Source organism: Leucoraja erinacea, chromosome 24, assembly GCF_028641065.1.
Source record: "Leucoraja erinacea ecotype New England chromosome 24, Leri_hhj_1, whole genome shotgun sequence".
Lineage (NCBI taxonomy): Eukaryota > Metazoa > Chordata > Chondrichthyes > Rajiformes > Rajidae > Leucoraja > Leucoraja erinaceus.
In genome coordinates this window covers 8,258,221-8,284,666 of record NC_073400.1, presented here as the reverse complement: position 1 = coordinate 8,284,666, position 26,446 = coordinate 8,258,221, and the positions used below count along the sequence as shown (strand labels likewise).

At 40.5% G+C, this 26,446-nt stretch overlaps 1 protein-coding gene and 1 long non-coding RNA gene across 4 annotated transcripts in view; one reads left to right on the top strand and one right to left on the bottom strand.

The window, feature by feature from the left end:
• Nucleotides 1-1,945: 1,945 nt before the first annotated feature.
• On the bottom strand, nucleotides 1,946-21,414 carry LOC129708621 (uncharacterized). Its single transcript, XR_008725384.1, has 4 exons — nucleotides 19,592-21,414; nucleotides 19,429-19,483; nucleotides 9,695-9,739; nucleotides 1,946-4,550 (listed from the first exon to the last, which is right to left on the bottom strand). It is a non-coding gene; the product is annotated as an uncharacterized LOC129708621 (long non-coding RNA).
• A 51-nt stretch (nucleotides 21,415-21,465) lies between these two features.
• ilrun (inflammation and lipid regulator with UBA-like and NBR1-like domains) overlaps nucleotides 21,466-26,446 on the top strand; it is a 75,149-nt gene continuing 70,168 nt past the window's right edge. For all 3 annotated transcript variants that reach the window (XR_008725383.1, XM_055654473.1, XM_055654474.1), the window contains exon 1: nucleotides 21,466-21,801. Coding sequence is in view for 2 of the 3 variants with exons in the window: in XM_055654473.1 (XP_055510448.1) it covers nucleotides 21,647-21,801 (155 nt within the window). In the remaining variant the exon portion in view is untranslated. The remainder of the gene's footprint in view (nucleotides 21,802-26,446) is intronic.

Sequence of the window (26,446 nt, the reverse complement as noted above, 5' to 3'; positions counted from 1 at the left end):
TTCATGACCTGTGTATTATGACAATGAGGAAAGTTGGGAACTCGTGTACGAGTGAAACAAAAAAAATGGAAGAAACACTATTACCAGTCTTCTTGGGACTTTGTTTGTTATTCTTTAATGTGGGCAACACACTCAAGGCCAGCAATGCTAAAAGCTCTTGATGATGGTGACTTCTTGAGTATGTGTTTGAAGATACTCGCGCAAATCTTCTGGAGAAGGATTTTCAACATTTAAATAAATGAATTAAGATTGGAAGGGCCAGGCTGATGTTTTGATCATTCCTGAAGCGACTCATGTGAAACACATTTTATTTTAGCCACATGTAACCCGATACAGATATTTTTAGTCAAGTGTATAAAGAGACACATGCCAGAGTTTATTCACAGACTACTTTCTGTTCAGATAGCAAGCAAACAAGCTACTAATTTCTTTTAAAATGCAATAAATAATGACATATTTATACATTAGACAACATAAATTACAAGAAAATATTTTTTGCAACCTGCGTTAATTTTGGACTGGATTTTTAATCCAAACATCATCTCGTCAATGATTTTGAAATATTAATTTCTATACAAATTAAAGTAGATTATTCTTATTTAGCCAACACAAACTTACCGCTGGATTCATTCTAAAGATAAATATGATGTACTCCACTCTTTTCGGTGGACCATTTTGGGAATGTCAGGCACATTTCTGCACTGTCAGATGAATTACTGCTTCAAGATTTTCTTCCATGGTTTGATTCCATTTATTCAAACTGATCAGAGAGGAAACATGCTGTCAAATATATAATTAGACAATTCGTCTGAAGAAGGGTTTCGACCAGAAATGTTGCCTATTTCCTTCACTCCATAGATGCTGCCTCACCCGCTGAGTTTCTCCAGCATTTTTGTCTACCTCAGAATAAAGATTGCCTCTTTCCAATTCTGTAACACGGGAACAGGAGGAATAATTTAATATTTCAGTGTTTATTCTGCTTGTGGGCCTTATCATGGTTCATAACATCTCTACTTACCTATCTTTGAATGTTTTATAAGTGTTAAGTAACAAATACATTTGTTGCTAAACACTTCACCATGTCTGAAGAAGGGTCTCAACCCAAAACATTGCCTATCCATTCCCTCCACAGTTGTTGCCTGGCCTGCTGAGTTACTCCGGCACTTTGTGTTTTACCTCACCTGATCAGACTTGACTATTCCATATTCATTTTGACCACTGCTGGCTGCCATCTTTCTACAACTGCTATACGTTCAATATTCAAAGAAACCAATGTTGCTGGAATTCTGAAATAAACACAAAAAGTGCTGGAAGCTCTTCACAGATCAGGCAGTTTCTGAGAAAGCAGAAAATGTGAATGTTTCAGGATCATGTCTAGGAAAAACAGAAAAGAAGTTCAAGAGAGTGTCAAGAGTTTTTTATTCACATACGTCTCAAACAGAACAATAAAATCCGTACTTGCAGCAGCACAACAGAATATGTAAGCAGCATAGTACTCTGTAAACAACATAATAAATGAAAAAAGGTTCACTGTATATTTACACACACATATAGCTATCATACATACACACACATAAAACAAACAAACAATAATAGTGCAAAAAGACAAACCAATGTACCCAAGTCGTAGTGTTTGTGGTGTTGTAGTGTTTCATAGCCTGATGGCCAAAGGGAAGAAGTATTTCCTGAACATGGACGTTACAGTTTTCAGACTCCAATATCTTCTTCCAGGTGGCAGGGATGAAATGAGTGTGTGACCAGGGTGGTGTGGGTCTCTGATGATGATGGTTGCCTTTTTGAGGCAGAACTCCTGCAAATCCCTTCGATGGTGGGGAGGGCAGTACCCATGATGGATTGGGTCATGTTCACACTTTTAGCAGGTTATTTTTAGGCAGCAGAAAAGAGGGGGGGGGGGGGGGGGGGGTGGAGAGGGTGGGCAAAATGAAAGGGATATCTCTGATAGAATGAGACCAGATGCCTTGATGTGAGAAGCAGTTAAAATCAAATGAAGCTTCTTAGTCTGTATAATGAGTCCAGAACAAGGGGTCACAGTTTAAGGATAAAGGGGAAATCTTTTAGTACTGAGATGAGAAAAACATTTTTCACACACAGAGATGTGGCCCTTGTGGCTAAAGGGATCAAGGGGTATGGAGAGAAGGCAGGTACAGGATACCGAGTTGGATGATCAGCCATGATAATATTGAATGGCAGTGCAGGCTCAAAGGGCCGAATGGCCTACTCTTGCACCTATTTTCTATGTGTTGCTAATGGTTAAGGATGTGGGACAAGGTCAGCAGGGGTAAACCATGCAAAATGAAAGGAAGGAAAAATGGAGCCAAAATAAAATGGACAGGAGTGGCCTGTTCTGACATAAAGAGAAAGGAAAAGGGAATCTTTGAGGCTGCAATGTGTCAAGACAGATGACGGCATTTTTCTTCAAGCTTGCATTGAAACTTGTTGTAACAGCGCAGGAGGCCATTGATAGAATAGTCAGGGTGGAAGTGGGTTGCTGAATTAAAGTGACAAGTAACTGGAAACTCAAAGTTAAACCTGCGTACAGGGGCTCCACAAAGCAACCACCCAATCTGCATTTGACTTCTCCAATACAGAATAGGCCACTTTGTGAGTACAACAGATTGGACAAAGTACATGTGAATTACTGTTTCATGCCTGGAATGACGGTCTGTGAATGACAGGAAGGGAAGAGGTAAAATAACAGGTTTTGCATTCCTGTGGTTCCATTGGTAAGTGCCACATGAAAAGAAGTGGTAGGCAGGGATAGAAGAGCAGACCAGAGAGTCATGAAGAGAGCAATCCCTTCAAACTGCTGAAAGGAAAAGGGATGGGAATACATACCTGGTGGTGGATTTATCCCTCTAGCCTGAGGCTGCGTTTCTGGTTGCCTTGAAAATGCAGACCTGTGGATCTCTGAAACTCCTGCTGGGCAACCTGCAACTTAATTAAATAAAATATTGAATGTCTTTCTGTCACTCTGAGAAAAGGTGTCAATTCTGGTGGCTATTATGGACGGTGAATGGATAAAGCAGCTTCACTTTTATTTTGGCAGATGCATTATTGACTAAGGCAAAAGAACACTAAAAACATACATTTAACACATGCTATTTAAACACAAAGGAAAGGACATCAGTAGATGTTGTATGCCTAGATTTTCAGAATATCTTCCAATAAGATGCCACGTGGGAGGCTGCTAAGGAAGATGCTAAGGTAGACCCTTGGTATCAAAGGGCAGATACTAGCATGGATATCAGGTTGGCTAGATAGCAATAGGCAAAGAGTGGCAATAAAGGGTTTTTTTCTGTTCAGCTGCCAGTGACTAGCGGAGTTCCGCTGGGGCTGCTGCTCTTCACGTTGTATATTCATGATTTGGGTGAGGGGATTGAAGGCTTTGTGGCTAGGTTTGTGGATGATATGAAAATACGTGGAGGGGCAGGTAGTGTAGAGAAAGCAGGGACTCTGCAGAAGGACTTGGATAGGTTGGGTGAGTGGGCAGAGAAGTGGCAGGTGGAATATAGTGTAACAAAGTGTGGAGTCATGCATTTTGGAAGTAGGAATAAAGGCATAGATTATTTTCTAAATGAGGAGAGAATCCAGAAATCGGAGGTACAAACGCAATGTTACCATTTATTTCGAGAGGGCTTTCAAACAAAAACAGGGATGTGATGCTGAGGCTCTATAAGTTAGTTGGAGTTTCCTTTATTGTCATTCAAACTTTTAGTTTGAACGAAATTGCGTACCTTGCAGCCATGACAGAAAATGAAATAACAGAACACACAATGAACACAGTTTAACATCCACCACAGTGAGTCTATCAGGCACCTCCTCACTGTGATGGAAGGCAAAAGTCTTAAAGTCCTTATCTCTTCCTTCCTTGTTCTCCCTCTGCGTTGAGGCGATCCAGGCATTCGATGTTGGGCCCCCCGTCGGGTGATGGTAAGTCCCGTGGCCGAATCAGAGCTCCGCGAACAGGCCGGTTCAAACTCCGCGGCCCGGGGCGGATGAAGCTGCCACCCTCCAGTCCAACGGACGAAGCTGTTGTTGCGGGAGCTCCGGGAATCGGTCACCAACCTGGGACCTGCGAGCTCCCGACGTTGTCGTCCACTGGGCCCGCGGCCGAAGCCTCCGAGGCTCCGGTCAGTACTGGTCTATAGGGTGCTGGTCAGCCGCATTTGCCATATTTTGAGCCATTTTGGAGACCATATCTGAGGAAGGATGTGCTGGTTCTGGAGAGGGTCCAGAGGAGGTTTACAAGAATGATCCCAGGAATGTGTAGGTTAATATATGATGAGCTTTTGATGGCACTGGGCCTAAATTCGCTGGAGTTTAGAAAAATGAGGGGGACCTCATTGAAACGTACAGAATAGTGAAAGGCTTGGATAGAGTGGATGTGGAGAGGATGTTTCCACTCGTGGGAGAGTCTGGGACTAGAGGTCAAAGTCTCAGAATGAAAGGACAATCTTTTAGGAAGGAGATGAGGAGGGATTTCTTTGGTTTGAGGGTGGTGAATCTGTGGAATTCTTTGCCACAGAAGGCTGTGGAGGCAAAGTCAGCGGATATATTTAAGGCAGAGATAGATTTTCGGTACATGTGACAATAATAAACTAAACGTTGGAAAGAAGGGAGACGATAAACACAGGGAGAACATTTTATCATTACATTCTCATCTGAAGAAGGATCTTGACCTGAAATGTCACCTATTCCTTCGCTCCATAGATGCTGCCTCACCTGTTTTTTTGTGCCTCACCTTCTCCTGCATTTTTGTCTACCTACCATTTAAATCTTCAAATTAAAGTTTAATAGAATAACTTCAAAAGAATATGTTTAATTAATGTAGCTGTCTTTTTACAGGTGTGTGACTATAAATGACCTGTTTAATGCCACTTGTAGTTTTCCATTTGCACTGAATCTTATTTTTTTTTACTGTTTTCGTCACTGTAATGCTTACTTCAGAGAAATGAATTCATGATTTACATGCTGCCTTTTATATTGTAAAATTCCCTCGGCTCCCCACTGCCTATTAATTTATTTGGAGTGTAGCTGGCATTGTTTCTGCAGATACTTTGCATGACTAAATGTCTTGGTCGTCTGATAATTATTTTACCAATTGAACAGTTTATTTTAATCCTATTTTAGTAAATTTGTGATTTATGTTTTTGTACATCACAATTTTTGTTTCATGTTAACTTCTAAAATGTGGATGTTGGAAATGTTAACATGTTAATTCAAGATATTTGATATATTTCCTTGCTCTGTTAATTTGTTTATTGCTGGACAGTGATACCAGTTTGCTGCATGTTTGTTAGCTCTGTTTTGCATCAAGTGATAGCTTGGCTCAGCAGTTGCATTTTCACCTCAGAGAAAGAAGATAATGGCTTCAAGCAAGACACACGAGCAAATATTCTCAGCTGCTCCTTAAGTGGAATACTGAGGGATCTTGCGTTCAAGGAGGAACTGCAGATGCTGGAAGATCGAAGGTACACAAAAATGCTGGAGAAACTCAGCGGGTGCAGCAGCATCTATGGAGCGAAGGAAATAGGCGACATTTCGGGCCGAAACCCTTCTTCAGACTGAGGGATCTTGTAAGGGCTGAAGTGTGATGTTTTTTGATAAAAAATTAAACCTTCACCCAATTCAGGTGGATATTAAAAAAAAAAAATCCACAGCTCATTACGAACTAGAGTTGGAGATGAGTCAATATTCATTCACCAATCAAATTCAATTATTTGACGTGTGTGACTCAACAGAATTACTAAAAATAGTAAATGCCACTTAAAACATTCCATTGGCCAGAAAGATCGTGTGATATTCTATTGTGGAATTACAAATATTTCTGCAGAAGAGGATGTGTGATTTCTCAGTGCTTTCACTATGGAGCTGAGCCAAACTGTTCAATTAACTTATTGTAATTTTGTCGGCACCATAAATGTGGCAACTCTTGTGTACTGCCTAGGTGAGGTCAACTGTATGATTTTACTGGGTTGTATGCAAAACAGAGCATTTCACTGTATTTAGGTACATGTGATGATATAGTGTCATTAAATCATTGACATGTTGGGTAGTAGAATTACTAATTGTTGTAGAGATTACCTAATTTTTGACCAGAACTAGGCACCATAAATTTCAGGATGCCTCGTGTACATTGTGCTCAAATAGAAAGTTGTGATAAATATATCTATATCGTATGTCCGTGTCAGCGAATATGATCTAAATATATTGTCTGTTGTGTGATTGTATTTTTTGTTTACTTCTTTGTGCAGAGGTTGTACACTGTAATGGAACTTCTCACAGTGCTCACAAAGATACATATTTTTCCTTTAAAACAAGTAATGTTTGTTCTACAGGAATATATTAGAATTTATGTTTGGAAAGACAGCAATCTATTTGCAAAAATACATGAAATGCATGAAAACGAATGCATGAAAGCGCAGAATAACTTTTAAGCTTCTAAATTTACAATTAGGTATGGACAGATTAGGATACTAGGAAATAGAATTCAAATTTGAGGCAGAGATAAAAGCCAGAGATTGGTGGACATCCAGGGAGAGAATTTTCAATAAATCGACATTCAGGATTAAAAGGTATCAAGAAAATTAAAGGCAGTAAGAAATGAGATAAATATATAGGACACAAAATTTTAAGAATTTGATGATTTTTTTCAAATAAAGGAAAGAGAAATTGAATAGAAAAGAAAATAGTGGATAGGCAGACATTTTCCAGCATCACCTCTGCTCGGAGATAAAAATTATGTAAAATGGTAATTTTAATTGGAACTTTAATAAATGCCCTTTTGTTTGTAACTACCTTTATATATCTACCTGTACGAACATATGAAACATTTGATTAATGTATGACAGATAACACCTTCAACATTGCATCGACTGGGTGGGGAAAGTGGTAGAAGATACAGCCAAATAACGATGCTTCTTTAATGAAATAAATATCATCACCTATTAGCCAACCTTTAACCAAGACCATGACATTGACGTCAATGCAATTTCCCTTTGTCAGCAGTAAGAACCACAATAACATCATGGATGACAAGGACATGGGCCAGGCAATGGCAAGTAAGACTAGCTCAGTTAGATAACTTAGTCAGCATGGACGAGTTGGGCCAAAGAGCCTGTTTCTTTATTATGTACTGTATCTCTATGACTCTCTGATGTTGCACATGATTAAATAGATAGTCTAGCAGGTAATATAAAAAAGGGTCTTGATAGATAATGCAATGACAGATTTCATAATCTTAGTGAGCGGATTAATGCTTGGGATGAGAAGGAAGCTGAAATATTTCTCTATCCATTCTTTTCATCATAACTAAAGTTTGTTTAATTATAGGCACTATTTCTTTTCACAATCTTGCATAATTTGGATAATTTATGTGTACCGTACGTTTTTGTATGCTGTCTGAGTCAATGTGCTTGTGACATTGCTGCAAGCAAGATTCTCTGTGAACCTGTACCTCACTGTTTTTGTGCATTTGCCAATAAACTCAACTTGACGAATGGATTATGCAAAGAAGTTGCTGCAACACGTATAGGACTTCCTTTCAAAATCCAGTATGCGAAAATCCAGACTAGGGAGATAGTAATGGGGATGAACCAGATACGTTGAGACCAGTTTAAGGATGGAACATCTCGATTAAGGTAAGCATAATGTAGTATATATTAATGGATGGGATAAATCCAGGTAATAATAATGAAGTGGCTGAAATATTGAACAATTACCAAGGAGATGGTTCAGGCATATATGGCATCAAAATTTGGAATAAGAAATGATATAAAAATAAAAATAAAATAATAAGAGATGAAAAAGTAAGCCAATTAAAGCAAGTCAAATTAAATGAAACTGGTCCAGATGGATTACATTTGTTTGATTTAAAAGAGTTAAGAAGAGGTAATAAAGGCATAATGACACATTTTTTAAGAAGGTTAGAATATTTAATAACAAAGATACTTTTCAGAAAAACAAGCTATGGCTACGAAATAATGACCGAACCAGCTTTCAACTGTGGTCACAAAGCCAAGTAAGGCAAATAGAAATACATATATAAATCAAAGATATAATCATGAATTATCTACCCTGAAGGTCTCTGGAGGCTCAGTTATTGAGTTCTTTCAAAACAGAGATTGATAGCATTCTGGTTATTGAGGAAATCAAGAGATCGGAGGACAGTCAGGAAAATAGCCCTGAGGTAGAAGATCTGCAAAAGGGCTAAATGACAGTCTTGATCTTTTTTATTTTCTTCTATTTGTTTAAATAGTGCAGCAAATTTGATAGGGCAAAGTCCTGTTCAACACATCTCTGAATTATTTGAAGAACAGACCATATAAACAAGGGAGCCACATGTCATTTAACTTGATTTCCAAAATGCAAGTTGCACATTAAAGATAAGAGAAGATGCACAGTCATAGGAAAGTAGGAAAACACTTCAAGACAGAAAGCAGAGTATGAATAAAGAATTTAAGTGGCAGGACTTGGAAAGTGGAATTCTACAAAGATCAGAACTGGGCCAGAGGTGAAAGAAAGCAAGCCGGGACATGTTGGTGTGGAGCACCACTAAGAATTTGGCTGAGGCAATTGATATTAAATGTGCTGAATTGGCAGATCTAATAATAAATTGGCACTGATATTCCCAACAGGGACTACTGTTGCTCAAAATCTATATCCTGATACAAAGTTTAGAATATGACATTTCTACATTTGCGGATGATACCAAATATTAGGGGGTGGAGAGGAACTGTTAGTATTCAGGAGGACTGCAACAAATTACGAGATTTTAATAAATTTGCAGAATGAGCACTTAATTATGAGATGACCAACACAGATAAGTATAAAGTTTAGCATTTGCAAGGCAAATAAGGCAGTCATAATGTAAGAATCAAAATTAGGTAGAGGAACGATGGGATCATGAAGTACATTCAATGCAACATCACCAATTAATAAAGCCATGTAATACTTAAATTAGTAGATGTTAATTTTGATACAAAAATAATTGAATATTTAATAGGGTATTAAATACGTACTGAACAGTGATTTAAGAATTTTATTTTTATTGGGGGGGGAGGAGAAAGAGGCACTGAGGAAGGTGCAATATAGATTTACAAATACTGCACCAAAAATACATAATCATATCAATCAAGAAAGAATAAATCGGCTGAATATCTTTGCTTAATAAGAGAAGCCCGAGAAGGTAACTTGAGAGTAGCATTTAAAGTTTGTCAATCATTTCTGAAACCTATTTGACTTCTAAATTGTCTGCCAGAAAATTCAATGTCAGTGCTGAACTTTCTCAATAGGGTCCAAGCTGATAAGGAAATCCTGAGGAACTCATTTTTGTAATGGTGACATTGTCTTCACAATCGCTACTTTGTGATAATGTCCACCAAAAGAACAAGCCTTTGCCTAAATAACATGATAACTTTGGCGAGTCGTATTCTGTCATTAGTGTGAAGTATGAATATCAGGAGAAATGGCTGTTAACAAATTATTACACTGCATATAAACTCACACTTTTCTCCATTGAAACACCTTAATTGTGCAAATGATTGGTCATCAATGATTTTTTGGTTGAACAGGATGCAAAGAAGATATTACAAACAAAAGTTAGGGTTGTGTTAATCAAATTCTGATGGAGATGTTATTTGGATTATAAGTAGAGAGGGAGAGGAATACTTACAAGGATTTAGAGGCAAGACATCCTGAGTTGGCACCGTGATAAATCCTGTTAAAAATAATTTAGAGTTAAACTAGACTAAGTGGGACCCGTTGGGTCCCATGTTCACACGGGAGGGCTGGTCCCCCGTCGCAATATTCCACCTCTCCACCAATTCCAATATTGGTGGCCAGTGGGGGGGGGGGGGGGGGGGGGGGGGGGGGGGGGGGGGGGGGGGGGGGGGGGGGGGGGGGGGGGGGGGGGGGGGGGCTTTCTGGAGTGCTGGTATGGGTTCTTGGCAGCTCAGGCAGCTCACTCACGGCTGGTGGGCTGGCAGTTGACTCATGACTATTCCTTGAAATTCCATTTCAAGCAGGGTGCAAGTCCACCAAATTCAAATCCATGTTCCTACCATTTCAAGCCGGGTGCAAGTCCACCAAATTCAAATGCAGTTTCGTACCACTATGAGCAGGGTGCAAGGCCACCAAATTCAAGTGCAGTTTCCAACCATTTCAAGCAGGGTGCAAGGCCACCAAATTCAAGTGCAGTTTCATACCACTTCAAGCTGGATCCAAGGCCACCAAATACAAGTGCAGTTTCATACCACTTTCAGCAAGGTGCAAGGCCACCAAATTCAGTGCAGTTTCATTCCACTTCAAGCAGGGTCCAAAGCCACCAAATTCAAATGCAGTTTCATACCATTTCATGCAGGGTGAAACCACCATAAAACCACACAAAATACCAAACTCACAGTTCAGTAGACATTCAGCGTGTTCAGTTGATTCACAGCTCAGACAGAGTTATGACTTCTCCCTCCCCCATCACGCAGAGACTAAGCCACACCCACACTTCCGGGTTTTATAACCCCTCCCCCTCCCACCGGAAAAGGTGTGGCTTTCAGGGCGTGATTGACAGGAGAGAGATTCTCAACATTTTTTAAACACTGATAACACTTTTATTTTTCATTGATGGGAAGAATTCTCTGCACCTGCTCAGCGGAGGGGGGGAGCGAGTAAGATGGCCAAAAATCACAGCCGTAAGTGTAGCGTTTTATCTAAAATCAATATACAGTGCAAACAGGAAGTAAGTACATTTGCAGTAGTGCCTTTTAACTTCAAGCCAAAACACCCAAGCCATCATTTGCAGGGAGTAGTTCCTTTCAACTTTAAACCAAAGCTCCCAAGCCACCATTTGCAGTAAATAGTGCCTTTCAACTTCAAGCAAAGCACCAAAGCCACAATTTGCAGTAAGTAGTACCTTTCAACTTCATGCCACCATTTGCAGTAAGTAGTGCCTTTCAGCCTCAAGTCAAAGCACCCGAGCCACCATTTGCAGTAAGTAGTGCCTTTCAACTTCAAGCCAAAGCACCCAAACAACCATTTGCAGGCAGTGCCTTTTTACTTCAAACAAACCATATTTTCATTTTCAAACCATATTAAGGGTGCTCACAGTTGTGTAGACATTTGTTCAGTGTTATTCAGAGCTCAGAGAGACGTGACCCTTGGCTTCATCCATCTTACAGAGACTGAGGCACACCATTTCCTGGTTTTATAGTCCCTCCCCCTTCCCTCCAGCAGGTGCAGCAGAGAGAATGGTGATTTTTTTAAACTTCAAGCCAAAGCTCCCAAGCCACCATTTGCAGTAAGTAGTGCATTTTGAACTTTACACCAAAGCTCCCAAGCCACCATTTGCAGTAAGTAGTGCCTTTCAACTTCATGCCACCATTTGCAGTAAGTAGTGCCTTTCAACTTCAAGCCAAAACACCCAAGCCACCATTTGCAGTAAGAAATGCCTTTAAACTTCAAGCCAAATCACCCACCATCATTTGCAGTCTGTAGTGCCTTTCAACTTCATGCCACCATTTGCAGTAAGTAGTGCCTTTCAACTTCAAGCCAAAGCACCCAAGCCACCATTTGCAGTAAGTAGTGCCTTTCAACTTCAAGCCCAAAACTCCCAAGCCACCATTTGCAGGCAGTGTCTTTTTACTTCAAACAAACCATATTTTATTTTCAAACCACATTAAGGGTACTCAGTTGTGTAGACATTTGTTCAGTGTTATTCAGAGCTCAGGGAGACGTGACCCGTGGCTTCATCCATCTTGCAGAGAGTGAGTGAGGCACACCACTTCCTGGTTTTATAGTCACTCCCCCTCCCTCCAACAGGTGCAGCAGAGAATGGTGATTTTTTTTTAAACTTCAAGCCAAAGCTCCCAAGCCACCATTTGCAGTAAGTAGTGAATTTTGAACTTTAAACCAAAGCTCCCAAACCACCATTTGCAGTAAATAGTGCATTTCAACTTCATGCCAAAGCACCCAAGCCACCATTTGCAGTAAGTAGTGCCTTTCAACTTCATGCCAAAGCATCCAAACAACCATTTGCAGGCAGTGTTCAGTGTTATTCAGAGCTCAGAGAGGCGTGACCCTTGGCTTCATCCATCTTGCACAGAGTGAGTGAGGCACATCACTTCCTGGTTTTATAGTCCCTCCCCCTCCCTCCAGCAGGGGCAGCAGAGAGAATGGTGAATTTTTTTTAAAACATTAATATCTCTCTGATTTGTCATCGATGGGAAAAATCCTCCACACCCGTAAGGCGGAGGGGGGCTCTGGGCGAGGTGGCCAAAAATGACGGCCGTAGGTGGCAGCGTTCTGTCGGAAATCGCAGCACAGTAGGCCAAAAGCGGTCAAGATCAGAGATTTAGTAATATAGATAGATAATGAGTGATATTTTGAGTTAAAGGTTAGCTCCTGAGGGAGAAGCAATAGGGTTGATTATATATATATTTTTTTGGAAACTGAAACAATGGAAGAAGAACTGCTGGAATGTTGATCGAAACACAAAAGGCTGGAGGAACTTTGTAGGTCAGGCAGGGACCTCGATGGAGGGAATAATCGGATGAGATAAAGACACATGGCTGTAGTAGTGAATCTGGGTCAAAACATGGTGAGGAAAAACATGGGTCAGAACATGGTGAGGCTGACCATTCCCTCCACAGATGCTGCCTAACCCAATGAGTTCCTCCAACCTTTTGTGCTTTGGATTGACTACATGGTTCGGGTTTGAAGAGTTGTGTTTCTCTGATTTTAACTGTTCTGTTTTTCTCCACAAGGTGAGGTTCAGGCTGAACTCTGAGAATAAAATCTGGATAAAACTTCATAAGGAAAATGAAGGGTCTCGACCCAAAATCTCACATTCCTTTTCCCTAGAGATGCAGCCTGACCCATTGAGTTACTCCAGCATTTTGTGTCTAATCTAATAAGGACAACCTGTCCCACTTAGGCTGTGAAAGGTTTTGACCCAAAATGTCACCTGTTCCCTTGTTCCAAAGATGCTGCCTGCCCCACTGAGCATTTTGTGTCCATTTTCAGTATAAACCAGCATCTGCAGTTCCTTCTGACACACACGTCACCTACCCGTGTTCTCCAGAGATGCTGCCTGACCTGCAGTGTTATTCCAGCACATTGTTTTTTTCTCTAGAATTAGATGTCTACACAGACAGGCATGTAGTTTGCATTCCTGATTACCTGCTGAACCGTATATTAATTTTCATGATCCATTCGTAAGGCTACCAAGTCCTTCTAAATCTTTAGCCAGTTAAAACAAATCTATCATTCAGTTTTTTTCTTGCAAGATAAATGTATTTATATTGTTCCAAATTTTATCCATAATCAATAATTTACGCATTGTACAGCTGTACCGGCAACATCCTTTTTAATTTCCCGTTCCATCTCATCTGAAAACCCTTGTTTTTAGTGTGTGGAGCACGTCAGGCTGGATTTCTGCAAGACACTGAGTGAGGTTGACCCAAAATAATTTGAGGCATATTAAGTGATAATTGTGGATGCAGGAAAATCATAGTCCAAACAATACAGATATAGGACGAACACCAAGAAACATTGGTATTAGATTATGGCTTATTTTTTTTTTTAAACCCCTTTTTTTTTTTTTTTTTTTTTTTTTTTTTCTCTTTTTTGTTTTTGTATGGATATATTGACATTTGGTCTGTTCTATTAATTTAATCAAACTCTGTAAAGCACTTTGGTTCAAATACTGGTTTTGTTGAAAAGTGCTATATAAATAAAGATTATTATTATGGCTTATTCACAATGAAATATAGGAAGGAGCATTGGACCCGACTTCAGTTGACTGGAGAAAATCAACAGATGGTTAGAGGTCCTGCTTGTTCATACAGCGTTTTACAAATGTAGCCCTGTCAAGATTTGATCTGGGGGATCTAGTAATAACAGAGGTTTGAAGGTCACATTGTTTGATTACATTTTATGAGGCGCAACATGTTAGATTTTGAATAGATGGAGGAACGAGAGGACAGGTACAGGAATTGAATCAGGACTGTAGGCTCGACCAGTATGCATGACCAGTGGTGATATGAAGGCAGTGGTGATATGAAGGGTACAAGGCAGTAGAGTCGGTGAAGATAAAATCATGTTAAAGCAGAGAGTGATAGACTTTTGGCAAATTTGGCCAGACGGTTCAGAATTGCAAAGTTTGAAGAAATAGTAATGGCCAAAGAACGCCGGCAATGACAAGTCTCAAGAACAGTGTAGGAAGGAACTGCAGATGCTGGTTTAAACTGAAGATAGACACAAAATGCTGGAGTAACTCAGTGGAACAGGCAGCACCTCTGGAGAAAAGGAATGGGTGATGTTTCGGGTCAAGACCCTTCTTCAGACCGAGAGACTGGCTCAAAGTTTAGAAAAGATGGCCAGGCAGGCTGGAGGTAAATGCAACTTCACCCAATGAGGAGATGGAGGGGAACCTAGACTGACAGCCGTTGCATCCCCGAGTGATGATAGGGCTATGAAAGCCAGCTATCATACCAATACCCACTCAGATTCAACTGTGGGTCTAATTGCAGGAAAGAAAAGGAAATAACGGGATACACCACCGAATAGTTTGGGAACAGCTCCATCCTAGACCACAAGAAATTGAAGAGAATTGTGAACACAGCCCAGATCACAAACCAAAACTCCCTTCCATTAACTCCATTTACACCTCAAGCTGCCTCGGCAAGGCCACCAGCATAAGGAGGAGTAGCATCCTGGCCATTCCCTCTTCTCCCCTTTCCCATTGGGCAAAAGGTATAGAAGTGTGAAAACACACACCAGATTCAGGGGTAGTTTCTTCTCAGTTGTTATCAGGCAATTGAACCACCCTACCAACAACTAGAGAGCAGTCCTGAACTACTATCTACCTCATTGGAGACCCTCAGACTATCTATGATCGGACTTTACTGGCTTTATCTTGCACTAAACATTATTCACGTTAATCCCTTTATATTGTATCTGTACACTGTGACTGGCTCGATTATAATCATGCATTGTCTTTCTGCTGACTGATTAGCACGCAACAAAAGCTTTTCATTGTACCCCAGTACACGTGACAATAAACCAAATTCAAACTCTATAAATTAAACTCAATTCATTGTATGTCCCACAGCCACCAGGCTATTGAACTCAACTCAAACAAAACTCTGAACATTAACAGCCCATGATCTGTTTATTTGCACTTTATCTGTTTTATTTATTGATGTATTGGCAGATACAGCAGGCAGTGAAGAAAGCTAATGGAATCTTGGCCTTCATAACAAGAGGATTTCAGTATAGAGGTTCTTCTGCAGTTGTATAGGGCTCTGGTGAGACCACATCTAGACTATTGTGTACAGTTTTGGTCTCCTAATTTGAGGAAGGACATCCCTGTGATTGAGGCAGTGCAGCGTAGGTTCACGAGATTGATCCCTGGGATGGCGGGACTGTCATATGAGGAAAGATTGAAAAGACTAGGCTTGTATTCACTGGAGTTTAGAAGGAGAGGGGGGATCTATAGAAACATATAAAATTATAAAAGGACTGGACAAGCTAGATGCAGGAAAAATGTTCCCAATGTTGGGCAAATCCAGAACCAGGGGCCATAGTCTTAGAATAAAGGGGAGGTCATTTAAGACTGAGGTGAGAAAAAACGTTTTCACCCAGAGAGTTGTGAATTTATGGAATTCCCTGCCACAGAGGGCAGTGGAGGCCAAGTCACTGGATGGATTTAAGAGAGAGTTAGATAGAGCTCTAGGGGGTAGTGGAGTCAAGGGATATTGGGAGAAGGCAGGCACGGGTTATTGACAGGGGACGATCAGCCATGATTACAATGAATGGCGGTACTGGCTCGAAGGGCCAAATGGCCTCCTCCTGCACCTATTTTCTATGTGTGTATATATATTTATACAATGGTATATGGACACACTGATCTGTTCTGTATTTATGCCTTCTATATTCTGTTGTGCTGAAGCAAAGCAAGAATTTCATTGTCCTATCTGGGACACATGACAATAAACTCTCTTGAACTTGAACTTGTTCACTTTAAATAGAAGGTCGGTTCCCAACGTGGGGCGTACGCCCACAAGTCTCGGACACTTATACTTAAATTCTGGAAAAATGCGCCCACACCAACAATAAAAATGTGGATATCAAATATGTTTGAAACATTACATCTGGAAGAGATGAGATTCCTCTTAGCAGGTAAAGCAGACCAATTCCAAAAGACGTGGTCTATGTTTCTGGATGTTTCAGTATGAGGTAATAGTTTAAAAAAAAAAACAATATATAAATAATTTTTTCAGGACCTGGTAACGGGAGGTAAAAAAGGTTGGTAGTCCCCTTTCTGCGTAGTTTAATGTTATAATAGAGCGACTTTTCTATTTTCTCTTTCTTTCTTTTCTAGGGTCTATTTTCTCACTTCCTTCTCTAACTTCTTTTCTAAGGGGCTTTCTTTTCCCAACACTCTTGCACTTCACGACTCTCGCGCACTTTCTTTACTTTCCTTACTTCTACCTTTTTCTTAAAGCTCAAAAAAAATGAAGCGGTACAAAAAATGTATTAAGATATATGTGTTGTGTAGGATTGTAATTTACCGTACTTCTAATAAAAATAAAATTAAAAAAAACAAACAAGTCTCGGACACGCCTGTAACCTTGGTCACTGTAGTAGATCCAAGATGAACCTTCCTGAGAGTGAATTCATGGAAAGAAACTGGCCTGGATTGAGCCCCCAGTCATGTCCTCAGGAAATGTGTGGACCAACTGGCAGGAGTATTCATGGATCTCTCTCTATTTTCTCTTTAATCTCTCCTGGTTCCGAGGTTGCCACCTGCTTTAAGAAGATCATTATAATCCCAGTCCTAAATAAAAGCAATGTGCCTTAATGTCTACTCTCCAGTGGCTCCGTCATCCACCATCAGGAAATGCATTAACTCTAGTCTCCAAGACAGCCTTGATCCACTGAAGGGTCTTGACCCAAAACGTCATCCATTCTTTCTATCCAGAGATGCTGCCTGTCCCGTTGAGATACTCCAGCATTTTGTGTCCATCTTCGGTGTAAACCAGCACTTGATCCACTGTAGTTTGCTTACTGTCAAAATAGCTCCACAGCAGAAGTCATCCGCCTTGTCCTACACTTATCTCTGGAATGTCTAACAAGAGCACCTACATCAGACTACTATTTATTAACTATATCTCTGCCTTCAACACCATAATTCCATGCAAAATCAATCTCCAAATTAACATGGGCATCAACACCTTCCTCTGTGTCTGGATCCTTGATTTTCTGATCCATTGACTTCAATTAGAGAGGATAGGTGACAATAGATCCTCCACAATCATTCTCAACACTGGTGCTCCACAACAATATCTTCTCAGCCTCTTACTACACTCATGGCTGTGCGTGCAAATTCTGCTCTAACGCCTTTACAAATAATATCAATGTAGTCAGCAGAATCTTGATCAATGACGAGATGGAATGGAGATAAAGAGAGCTTAGTATCATGGTGACAGGACAACAATTTCTCCCTCAGCAGCATGTTGAGGAGATAGTTATTGACTTCATCAAGCATGGTGGAGCACATATCCCAGTGCTGAAGTGAACATGATCGGGAATTTCAAGTATCTAAATATCTCCTTCAATCTGTCCTGCACCAACCACATTGAAGCTATGGTAAAAAAAGATGTAAGAAGTTCAGCATGTCTCCAGCGACTTTAACCAACTTCTACAGATATACATAAAAATCATATTGTCGGGTTGCATCACAGCTTGGCTTAGGAACAGCTCTGCCCAAGAGCGCAAGAAATTGCAGATTTGTGGAAGTCTTACAGACTATCTCACTGACCAGACACTCCACTATGGATTCCATCTACACTTCATGCTGCCGCAGAAAAACAGGCAACGTAATCAAGGATGTTTTCACTCCAGTCATTCCCTTTCTCCCCTCTCATGGAGCAGAATATATAAAAGCATGAAAGCACATACAACCAGTCAGGTAGAGCTTTTCCCCCTGTTATCAGACTACTGATAAGCTGGTGTATGGTCATGATCTTCCAACCTATCTCATGGTGGACATTGGATATTTTTCTCTGGAATTGTAATTGTTGTAAACTATATAATGCACTCAGGTATTTTTCTCTTTGCTCTATTTTTTGTACTTGGTCGTGGATAGTTGTACTTATGTATCGTATGATCTGATTTAATTGGATAGTGTGCAAAAAAAACTTTTCACTGTACCTCAGTTCACATGACAATAGTAAACAAATCCCAATTCTTTGCCCCTTGTTGACGAATGCCATGCGTTTATTTTGTTTAGCAATACAACATAGAAACGGGCTCTTCAGCCCATGGAGTCCACACTGACCATCGATCACCCCTTCACACTATAGCTATGCAATCCCACTTTCTCATCCATTCTCTGCACATTAGGGGCAATTTTACAGAGGTCAATTAACCCACAAACCTGCATGTCTTTGGGGTGTGGGAGAAAACCAGCGAAAACCCATGCAGTCACAGCGAAAGAGTGCAAACCCTACACAGATATCACCCGAAGACAGGATTGAACCCAGTTGTCTTGCACTGCGAGGCAGCAGCTCTACCAGCTGGGCCACTGTGCTGCCCTGGAGTCAATGTTGAGAACTCCCAAGCCTCTCCCTCTTGCCTGTATCCAACTGTTCGAATGCCTCTAGTGAGTCTGCACTAACCATGGGACAATTCATATCCTGAAATTGTGATAAGTGAATCTGACACATTGTGCGCAAGGAAAGAAATAATCAGTCTGTGGGACAGCTCTCTCAGTTTAGAAGCCACTGCTCACATTTGTGGGGACATTACAAAATCAACCAGGCTAATTGTGACGAGTAGTGTCAGAATTCACTGCTTATGTTGTGGCATTCTATTGCTGCTTTACCAAGGTAGTTTTATAAACTAAGTGGTCTGCTGGGACATTTAAGACTCAACAACACTGCTGGATGGCCAGATCACAAGTACAAACAAAAGCAAATTTCCTCCCGCGAAGGAATTTAATGAGGGTAATTAGTGAACCAGATGGGTTTTTAACAAAAATTCGGGTTGTTAAAAGTTATTATTAAAATCTTCTTAAAACATGTACATTATTAACTTTTTAAAAATTCCAGGATTGCTATGGTCAGATATGAACAATTATCTTGAGATCGTCCATTCAGGCTTCTGAGTTTCTAGTCTGGCAATTTATTTGTCAGGCCATCAGTCTAACGCTGTTGCTATGTTTTATGATTAACAAACCATTCCTATAAAAGTATTGTATTTCACAATTATAGTTTCAAACTTCTACAGCGAACCTTCTGATTCAGACATCTAAAAGTGTATTTAATATTAATTAATACACTTGCTAATTTATTTTGAGGCTGAGGGACCACCTCATGCCACAAGTAACTGAACAAAGCACTTAATACTCACTTTTTGGTGACTTTTAAAACTCCCAGTAGTTACTCGAACAAAACATCTGATGGAACTAATAGAAAGAGTTTAATGACAGAACATATTATATGTTTAAAATTTTTCACACTGTTGCATTTAATCCTGAAATGTTCTATTTTATCACTATTTTATCATGAAGTACCTGATAAACTTTATATCTTCCAAACCACTTCAATGGCTTGAGATCTCAACCATAATACAGGTCTCGACCTTAAACATCCACTCCTTCTCTCCAGAGATGCTGCCTGTCCCGCTGAGTTACTTCAGCATTTTGGTTTCTATCTTCAAAATTCCCACTTGTTCTTGGGCATGAATATCATTAATGTGGACAGGCTTTCCAGAGGCAAGAGGAAATCAGTTGATTCTTCCAATTGGGATCATTTGTTGGAACAGAAGGCTGGTAGGGTTGTTCGCACCTTGGGTACTTTACTGTCCTTGTTTCCCTGTGCCTTTACTCTGAATTATTTTTGTGTTTCCATTTCTACATATTACGGCTCCTGCTATCTCCATCTCCCTACCAATATAACCATATAATAACCATATAACAATTACAGCACGGAAACAGGCCATCTCGACCCTTCTAGTCCGTGCCGAACACATAATCTCCCCTAGTCCCATATACCTGCGCTCAGACCATAACCCTCCATTCCCTTCCCATCCATATAACTATCCAATTTATTTTTAAATGATAAAAACAAACCTGCCTCCACCACCTTCACTGGAAGCTCATTCCACACAGCTACCACTCTCTGAGTAAAGAAGTTCCCCCTCATGTTACCCCTAAACTTCACTCCCTTAATTCTCAAGTCATGTCCCCTTGTTTGAATCTTCCCTACTCTCAGTGGGAAAAGTTTTTCCACGTCAACTCTGAAATTATTTTGTATTTTATTTATAGCTCTATTTTTTTAATTTAGTCGTTTCATCTTGTCATTTAATCATATTGTTTTCCATCCAAGTACTCTTGATTTAATTCCCTCATTAGCAACACTCTGCATCCAAGCCTTCAATCATCATTCTAGCCATCTCTTTCTTTTGCCACCACTGACAGAGCACATTCAAATGCTGTAAAATAAAAACTCAAAATGTTGGAGGCAAAAAACTTCAGCAGGTGAGGTTGTTTCTGTGGAAACATGCCCATTTGTTGGGATGGAGGCCTGAAATATTAATTGTTTCTCTTTTCGCAGACGTGCTTAGTTTTTCTGTTGTTTTATTGTTCTTTCACATTTCCAGTAACTTCATTTTAAAATTTTCTTATGCATTTCCATGTTCCCATTTAATTCTTTACAAAATACACTGTTCAATATCCAATAGACTATGAAACATTAACGTAATTATTCTCTTAACAGATGTTTCACAACCTTTTAGGTTTCCAAGGATTTGTTTTGCTCTTAATATTCTTATGCGTTTCCTGTTCCCATCTGATTATTTTTATAAAATCCTGTTGAATTTTATATCCACCTTGTTTCGATAGATATCTCCAAAACAATAACCTCTCTTCTCTCCTCAGATGCTTCATCACTTTAAGTTTCCAGGGACTTCTGTTTTGCTCTTAATTTGCAATACAATTCTTATTTATCTACAAACAGAAAAAATACCCTTCTTGGAAGTTTTAGAACTCCTCTCACTGAATGGTCAGTCCTTTCACCTATTTCAAATGGTGACAGTGCAGCTAAAACATTCACTTTTCTCTTCTCTCCTCAAATGCTTCATCACTTTGTTCCAGATATTTCTGTTTTGCTGCTAATTTATTAAACCTTATTTATCTACAAAAAAGAGAGACCCTTTTAGGGGGGTTCAGAGCTCCTCACAATGTTCAGTCCTTTCAAATGGTGACAGTGTTGATCCCCACCACACCATTATTTGTCACTGCAACTGATTTGGGGGCCGCCATCTTCAGCCGCTCAATGACGCCACGGGCGAGTGTGACGTCACGGGTGGGTGACGCGAGGCGAGTGAGTGTGACTCGCGGGGAGGGCAGGGTGCGCATGCGCATGGCCTGCGAGAGAGGGGACCGTGTTATTGAAGCGGACGCCATCGAGACGAGGTAGCAGCGACAATGTTGAAGGGGTAGGCCCGGGCCTAGAGTCACACGTCACAGCGCGCCCGTTTACAGCCAGCTGAGCGGGGGCCCCCCAGCGCCAGGCGGCCCGGCGGCACTTCACGGGACGAGAGAAAGAGAGACCGACAGAGAAAAGACATGGACGTGGACATGGACTTAGATCAAGACCTGATGCAGAAATTTAGCTGCATGGGAACCACAGACAAGGATGTGCTGATTTCCGAGTTTCAGAGGCTGCTGGGCTTCCAGCTCAACCCGGCCGGCTGTGCGTTCTTCCTGGACATGACCAATTGGTAAGTCGCAGGCCTCTCCAGGCCCTTCTTACCTCCTCCCCCTCCCTTTGATAGGCCGAAAGCGCCGATTCCGGGCCTTGTTGTTGCGCGTCTTCCCGTGAATTACATAAACGGCAGCAGGAGGAGGGATGACGCTCTCATTCACTCCTACCTCCGTTACCGAAGGGGTGATTCCTGGAGATTTAAGGAGGAGCCTCTGTCCCGACCTTCTGTAATTGCACATCAAAAGGCTTGGTAAATTGCCGTCCCATCTATTCTAGCCGCGTCATTTTGCAGCTGTACTTAAAAGTTACATGGTTTAGTGATGCGACAACACTCGACCAATTTACCTGCTGTTTCTGAACAACGTTCCTGCATATTATTTACCTTTCCTTGTGTCCCTATGGTTGTTAAGACATGGTGGGGATTGGCTGGATATTTCCCTCAATTCACTTATAAGGAGACGTGGAAACATTTTTTCCGGAAGTTCTCAATAGCTTTTTTTACAAGGTTTGGAATATGGTCCTGGTCTTGTAAATTTTGCCAATTAAATTGTTAATCGATTAAATTAAAAAAAATCCAGAAATCTGTTTAGCTATAATAAAACTATTAAACTGATAAGCTAAGTACACCAACCTCCTCACTTTTGCCCTATTCGTTCGTTGTTACAGGTATTAGAGTTGAATCGTACATAGTTTCATACATAGTCACACGAATACACACAACTTTTAACTCTGAAACAATAATTTTGAGTGAAGATAGATGCACAATGGAGTAACTCAACAGGTCTGGCAGCATCGCTGCAGAACATGGATAGGTGATGTTTTGGGTCGGAACCCATTTTCAGACACTTCACCTATCCATATCCTACAGGGATGCTGCCTGGCCCGCTAAGTTATTCTAGCATTTTGTGTCTATCTTTGTATACACCAGCATTTGCAGTTCCTTGTTATTACATTTTAGGGGAGAGTTATTCAGTCTGTGTAGAAATGTTGATTCGTATGTAGGTGTCACTAGCCAAACTGGACGGTGATTTCCACAGTTGCTTTGTGGTGTTGGTGATGATTTCTCTTGAAATATGGTGGAGACATACCAATATTGTACCAGGGTGGGGTGCTGTGGGATTTTAAGTGGTGAAAAAGGAATAACATTCTCTTCCTAATCCAGTATGGTAAGTGATTCTATTGAGGTCATTTCGCGGTGGTGTGCCCGTATAAGTTGTAGGTATCCACGTATAAGATCATAATTTAAACCTTGTCCAGTTTAGTTTAAATAGTGGGTGGGATTCTAATTCTGTGGGCTGCTTGGTCTTAAATAGTGTGGACTGGCCGAGCAACGCAGAGGCAGTGGAGATGTATACATTTATAACTTGGCCTGTCAAGCTCAGTTTTAACCTTGCAGTCTATAGGACTTTAGCTTTGTTGTATTGCTTTAAGATTTGGGATTCACTGCACCAATTTTGAAAGTCGTGCATTTGTAAAATGCAGGTTATAAAACAACTCATGTGAGCTTGAGCCAGGACAAGGTGATCTTGTGTTTGGGTGCACTTAGCCTCGGGGTGGGTGGCGGTGGACTTGCACCCAAAATAGATTGCTTTTTGCATCAAAGTACAGTACATCATTAACAAAGTAACTGCTTTGCTTTAAATTACCATTCTACTTCATATGCTTCATTATGTTAAAATATTTTTGCAAAGACGTCCTTTAAAAATACATGGAGCCCAGTGTGTTTCCCCACGTACAATTTTATTTCAATGTGAAATACCTGCTTAATGCTTGGCATTTGGTATTAGATGGGCTTGTGATTTCTTGTCCAATATGTTTTTGTTTGTAGCAGTATTTCAATGGGATAATATAATAGTGACTGGTTTAGTATTTTGGTGTCCTCAAAAAATTTCTTGCTGCATTTCCATGCCACCAGTCTTTTGCTATTCAGAAAACGTGGAGCTTATTTCACCCACTGCAAAATTCTTCTACATTTACCTGTGCAGGGTGTATATGGTTAAAGATGAGGCTTCAACCTCAGCTGTTGGCAGAGTTAAACCTCCTCGCAAAAAATGGGAAATTCTTATTAATTTGTTCATTCAACAATTTACAAACTTATAAGATAATTCAACCTTAAAAAAAAAAAAATAAGTTAAAACATACCACAGGACAAAGACCAACAAGTGGATAAATTAACCCTTTTACTGCTAATCTTCAGACAAATAATTCCCACTCCAATGAACACAGATTCTGAATGCACAGCAAACCAAAGATAGACAAAAATGCTGGAGAAACTCAGCGGGTGAGGCAGCATCAATGGAGAGAAGGAATAGGTGACCCTTCAGACTGATGTTTGGTGGGGGGGAAGGAAGGAAAGGAAGAGGCTGAGACAGTAGGCTTGGGGAGGGGAAGGAGGGAGAAAGCAAGGTCTACCTGAAATTGGAGAAGTCATTGTTCATACTGCTGGGGTGTAAACTACCCAAGCAAAATATGAGGTGCTGCTCCTCCAATTTGCGCTGGGCCTCACTCTGGTAAGGCGGAGGCCCAGGACAGAAAGGTCGGATTTGGAATGGGAGAGGGAGTTGAAGTGCTGAGACACCGGGAAATCAGGTTGGTTATTACGAACTGAGCGGAGGTATTGGGCGAAGCGATCGCCAAGTTGGTCTCACCGATGTAGAGAAGTTGACACCTGGAACAGCAGATGCAGTAGATGTGGTTGGAGGAGGTGCAGGTGATTCCCTGCCTCACCTGGAAAGACTGCTTGGGTCCTTGGATGAAGTCGAGGGGGGAGGTAAAGCGACAAGTGTAGCATTTCCTGCGGTTGCAAGGGAAAGTCTCTTGTGTTTCGACTGTCTGAAGGAGAGTCCTGACCCAAAATGTCGTCTGTCAATTTCCCTCCACAGATTCTGTCGGACCTGCCGATTTCCTCCAACAATTTATTTTTTGCTCAGTCTTTGACAGTTCATTTCCAGCCCTTTAGCTTCAAATGTAAGTTGGTATGCTGTCCACCAAAATAAATCTTCATCCACTCAATGCCAAAATCCCAATTTATTCACAAGTTTTCAGTGAATTAGTGTCTTCTGAATGGAGTTTCATTGTTTGCCCTCGTATACATCTGTTCTCATCAGATTGGGTTAAGGAGAAGCCTATGTCTCTTGCCTCTCGTTCAATTATTTTACATTTGAATACTACGTTCTCCATAAACTCACACTGATAATTTGTGTTTCTCAAACATAAATAGTTCCTGATAGCGAGTAATTTTGACAAGAGATAAATATGGCTGACAGATTATTCCATTCATATGGATAACGGAAATAGTAAAACCAACATCAAATCTGTAAAAGACGAGTATCGTATCATAAGGTTCATGCAGAAAGGTTTTACCCATTTCATTTTATTCTTCATTGTTTTGTTTCATTAGTATATAGCTCCATATGGCTTTGACATGTTAGAGTGCATTGTTTTCCATTAATGAATGTTGATTGAATTTTGCATGGAAAACATGCCACATGAATTTAGTTGTGGGTCGAAGACAAAAGATAGTAGTAGCATCAAAGCATAGTTTGGTTTGCCTTTAACTGTCCAACCCAAGATTATTTGGTTGTGCATTTGGAGGAAGAAAAAGCAAAATAACTCTGGAAAATGTGATTGGAAATTGAGATTGTCTGGTGTTTGAAAGTGTATTTGGAAAGATTTATTTCAATGAAGCAGGAATTAATGGGAATTAATTTTCCTCAGATGCATAAAAAACTTCAACCTTTGTTATTTCTCAGGGAAAAGGTAACGGCCAAGTTTATTACCATTTTACTTACACCATTTATTTGCAACTCCCTTCTTGTTGAGAAAGCATTAGTGATCTAGTTATTTGTAGAAAGTACTTTAATTTACAGTGACCTCCATAATGTTTGGGACAAAGACCCACCGTTTATTTATTTGCCTCTGTACTCCACAATTTGAGATTTGTAATAGAAAATATCACATGTGATTAAAGATGACATTGTCAAATTTTATTTAAGGCCATTTTTATACATTTTGGTTTCACCATGTAGAAATTACAGCTGTGTTTATAAATAGCCCCCCCCCCCATTCCAGGGCACCATAATGTTTGGGACACATGGCTTCGTAATTTGTAATTGCTCAGGTATGTTTAATCGCCTCCTTAATGCAGGTATTAGAGAGCTCACAGCACCTAGTCTTTCCTCCAGTCTTTCCACCACCTTTGGACACTTGTATTGCTGTGTATCAACATGAGGACCAAAGTTGTGCCAATGAAAGTCAAAGAAGCCATTATGAGACTGGGAAACAAGAATAAAACTGTTGGAGGCATCAGCCAAAGGGGCTTACCCAAAATCAACTATTTGGAACATCATTAAGAAGAAAGAGAGCACTGGTGAGCTTACTAATCGCAAAGGGACTGGCAAGCCAAGGAAGACTTCCACAGCTGATGACAGAAGAATTCTCTCTATAATAAAGAAAAATCCCCAAAAACCTGTCCAACAGATCAGAAACACTCTTCAGGAGTCAGGTGTGGATTTGTCAATGACCACTGTCCGCAGAAGACTTCATGAACAGAAATACTGAGGCTACACTGCAAGATGTAAACCACTGGTTAGCCGCAAAAATAGGACGGCCGGGTTACAGTTTGCCAAGAAGTACTTAAAAGAGCAACCACAGTTCTGGAA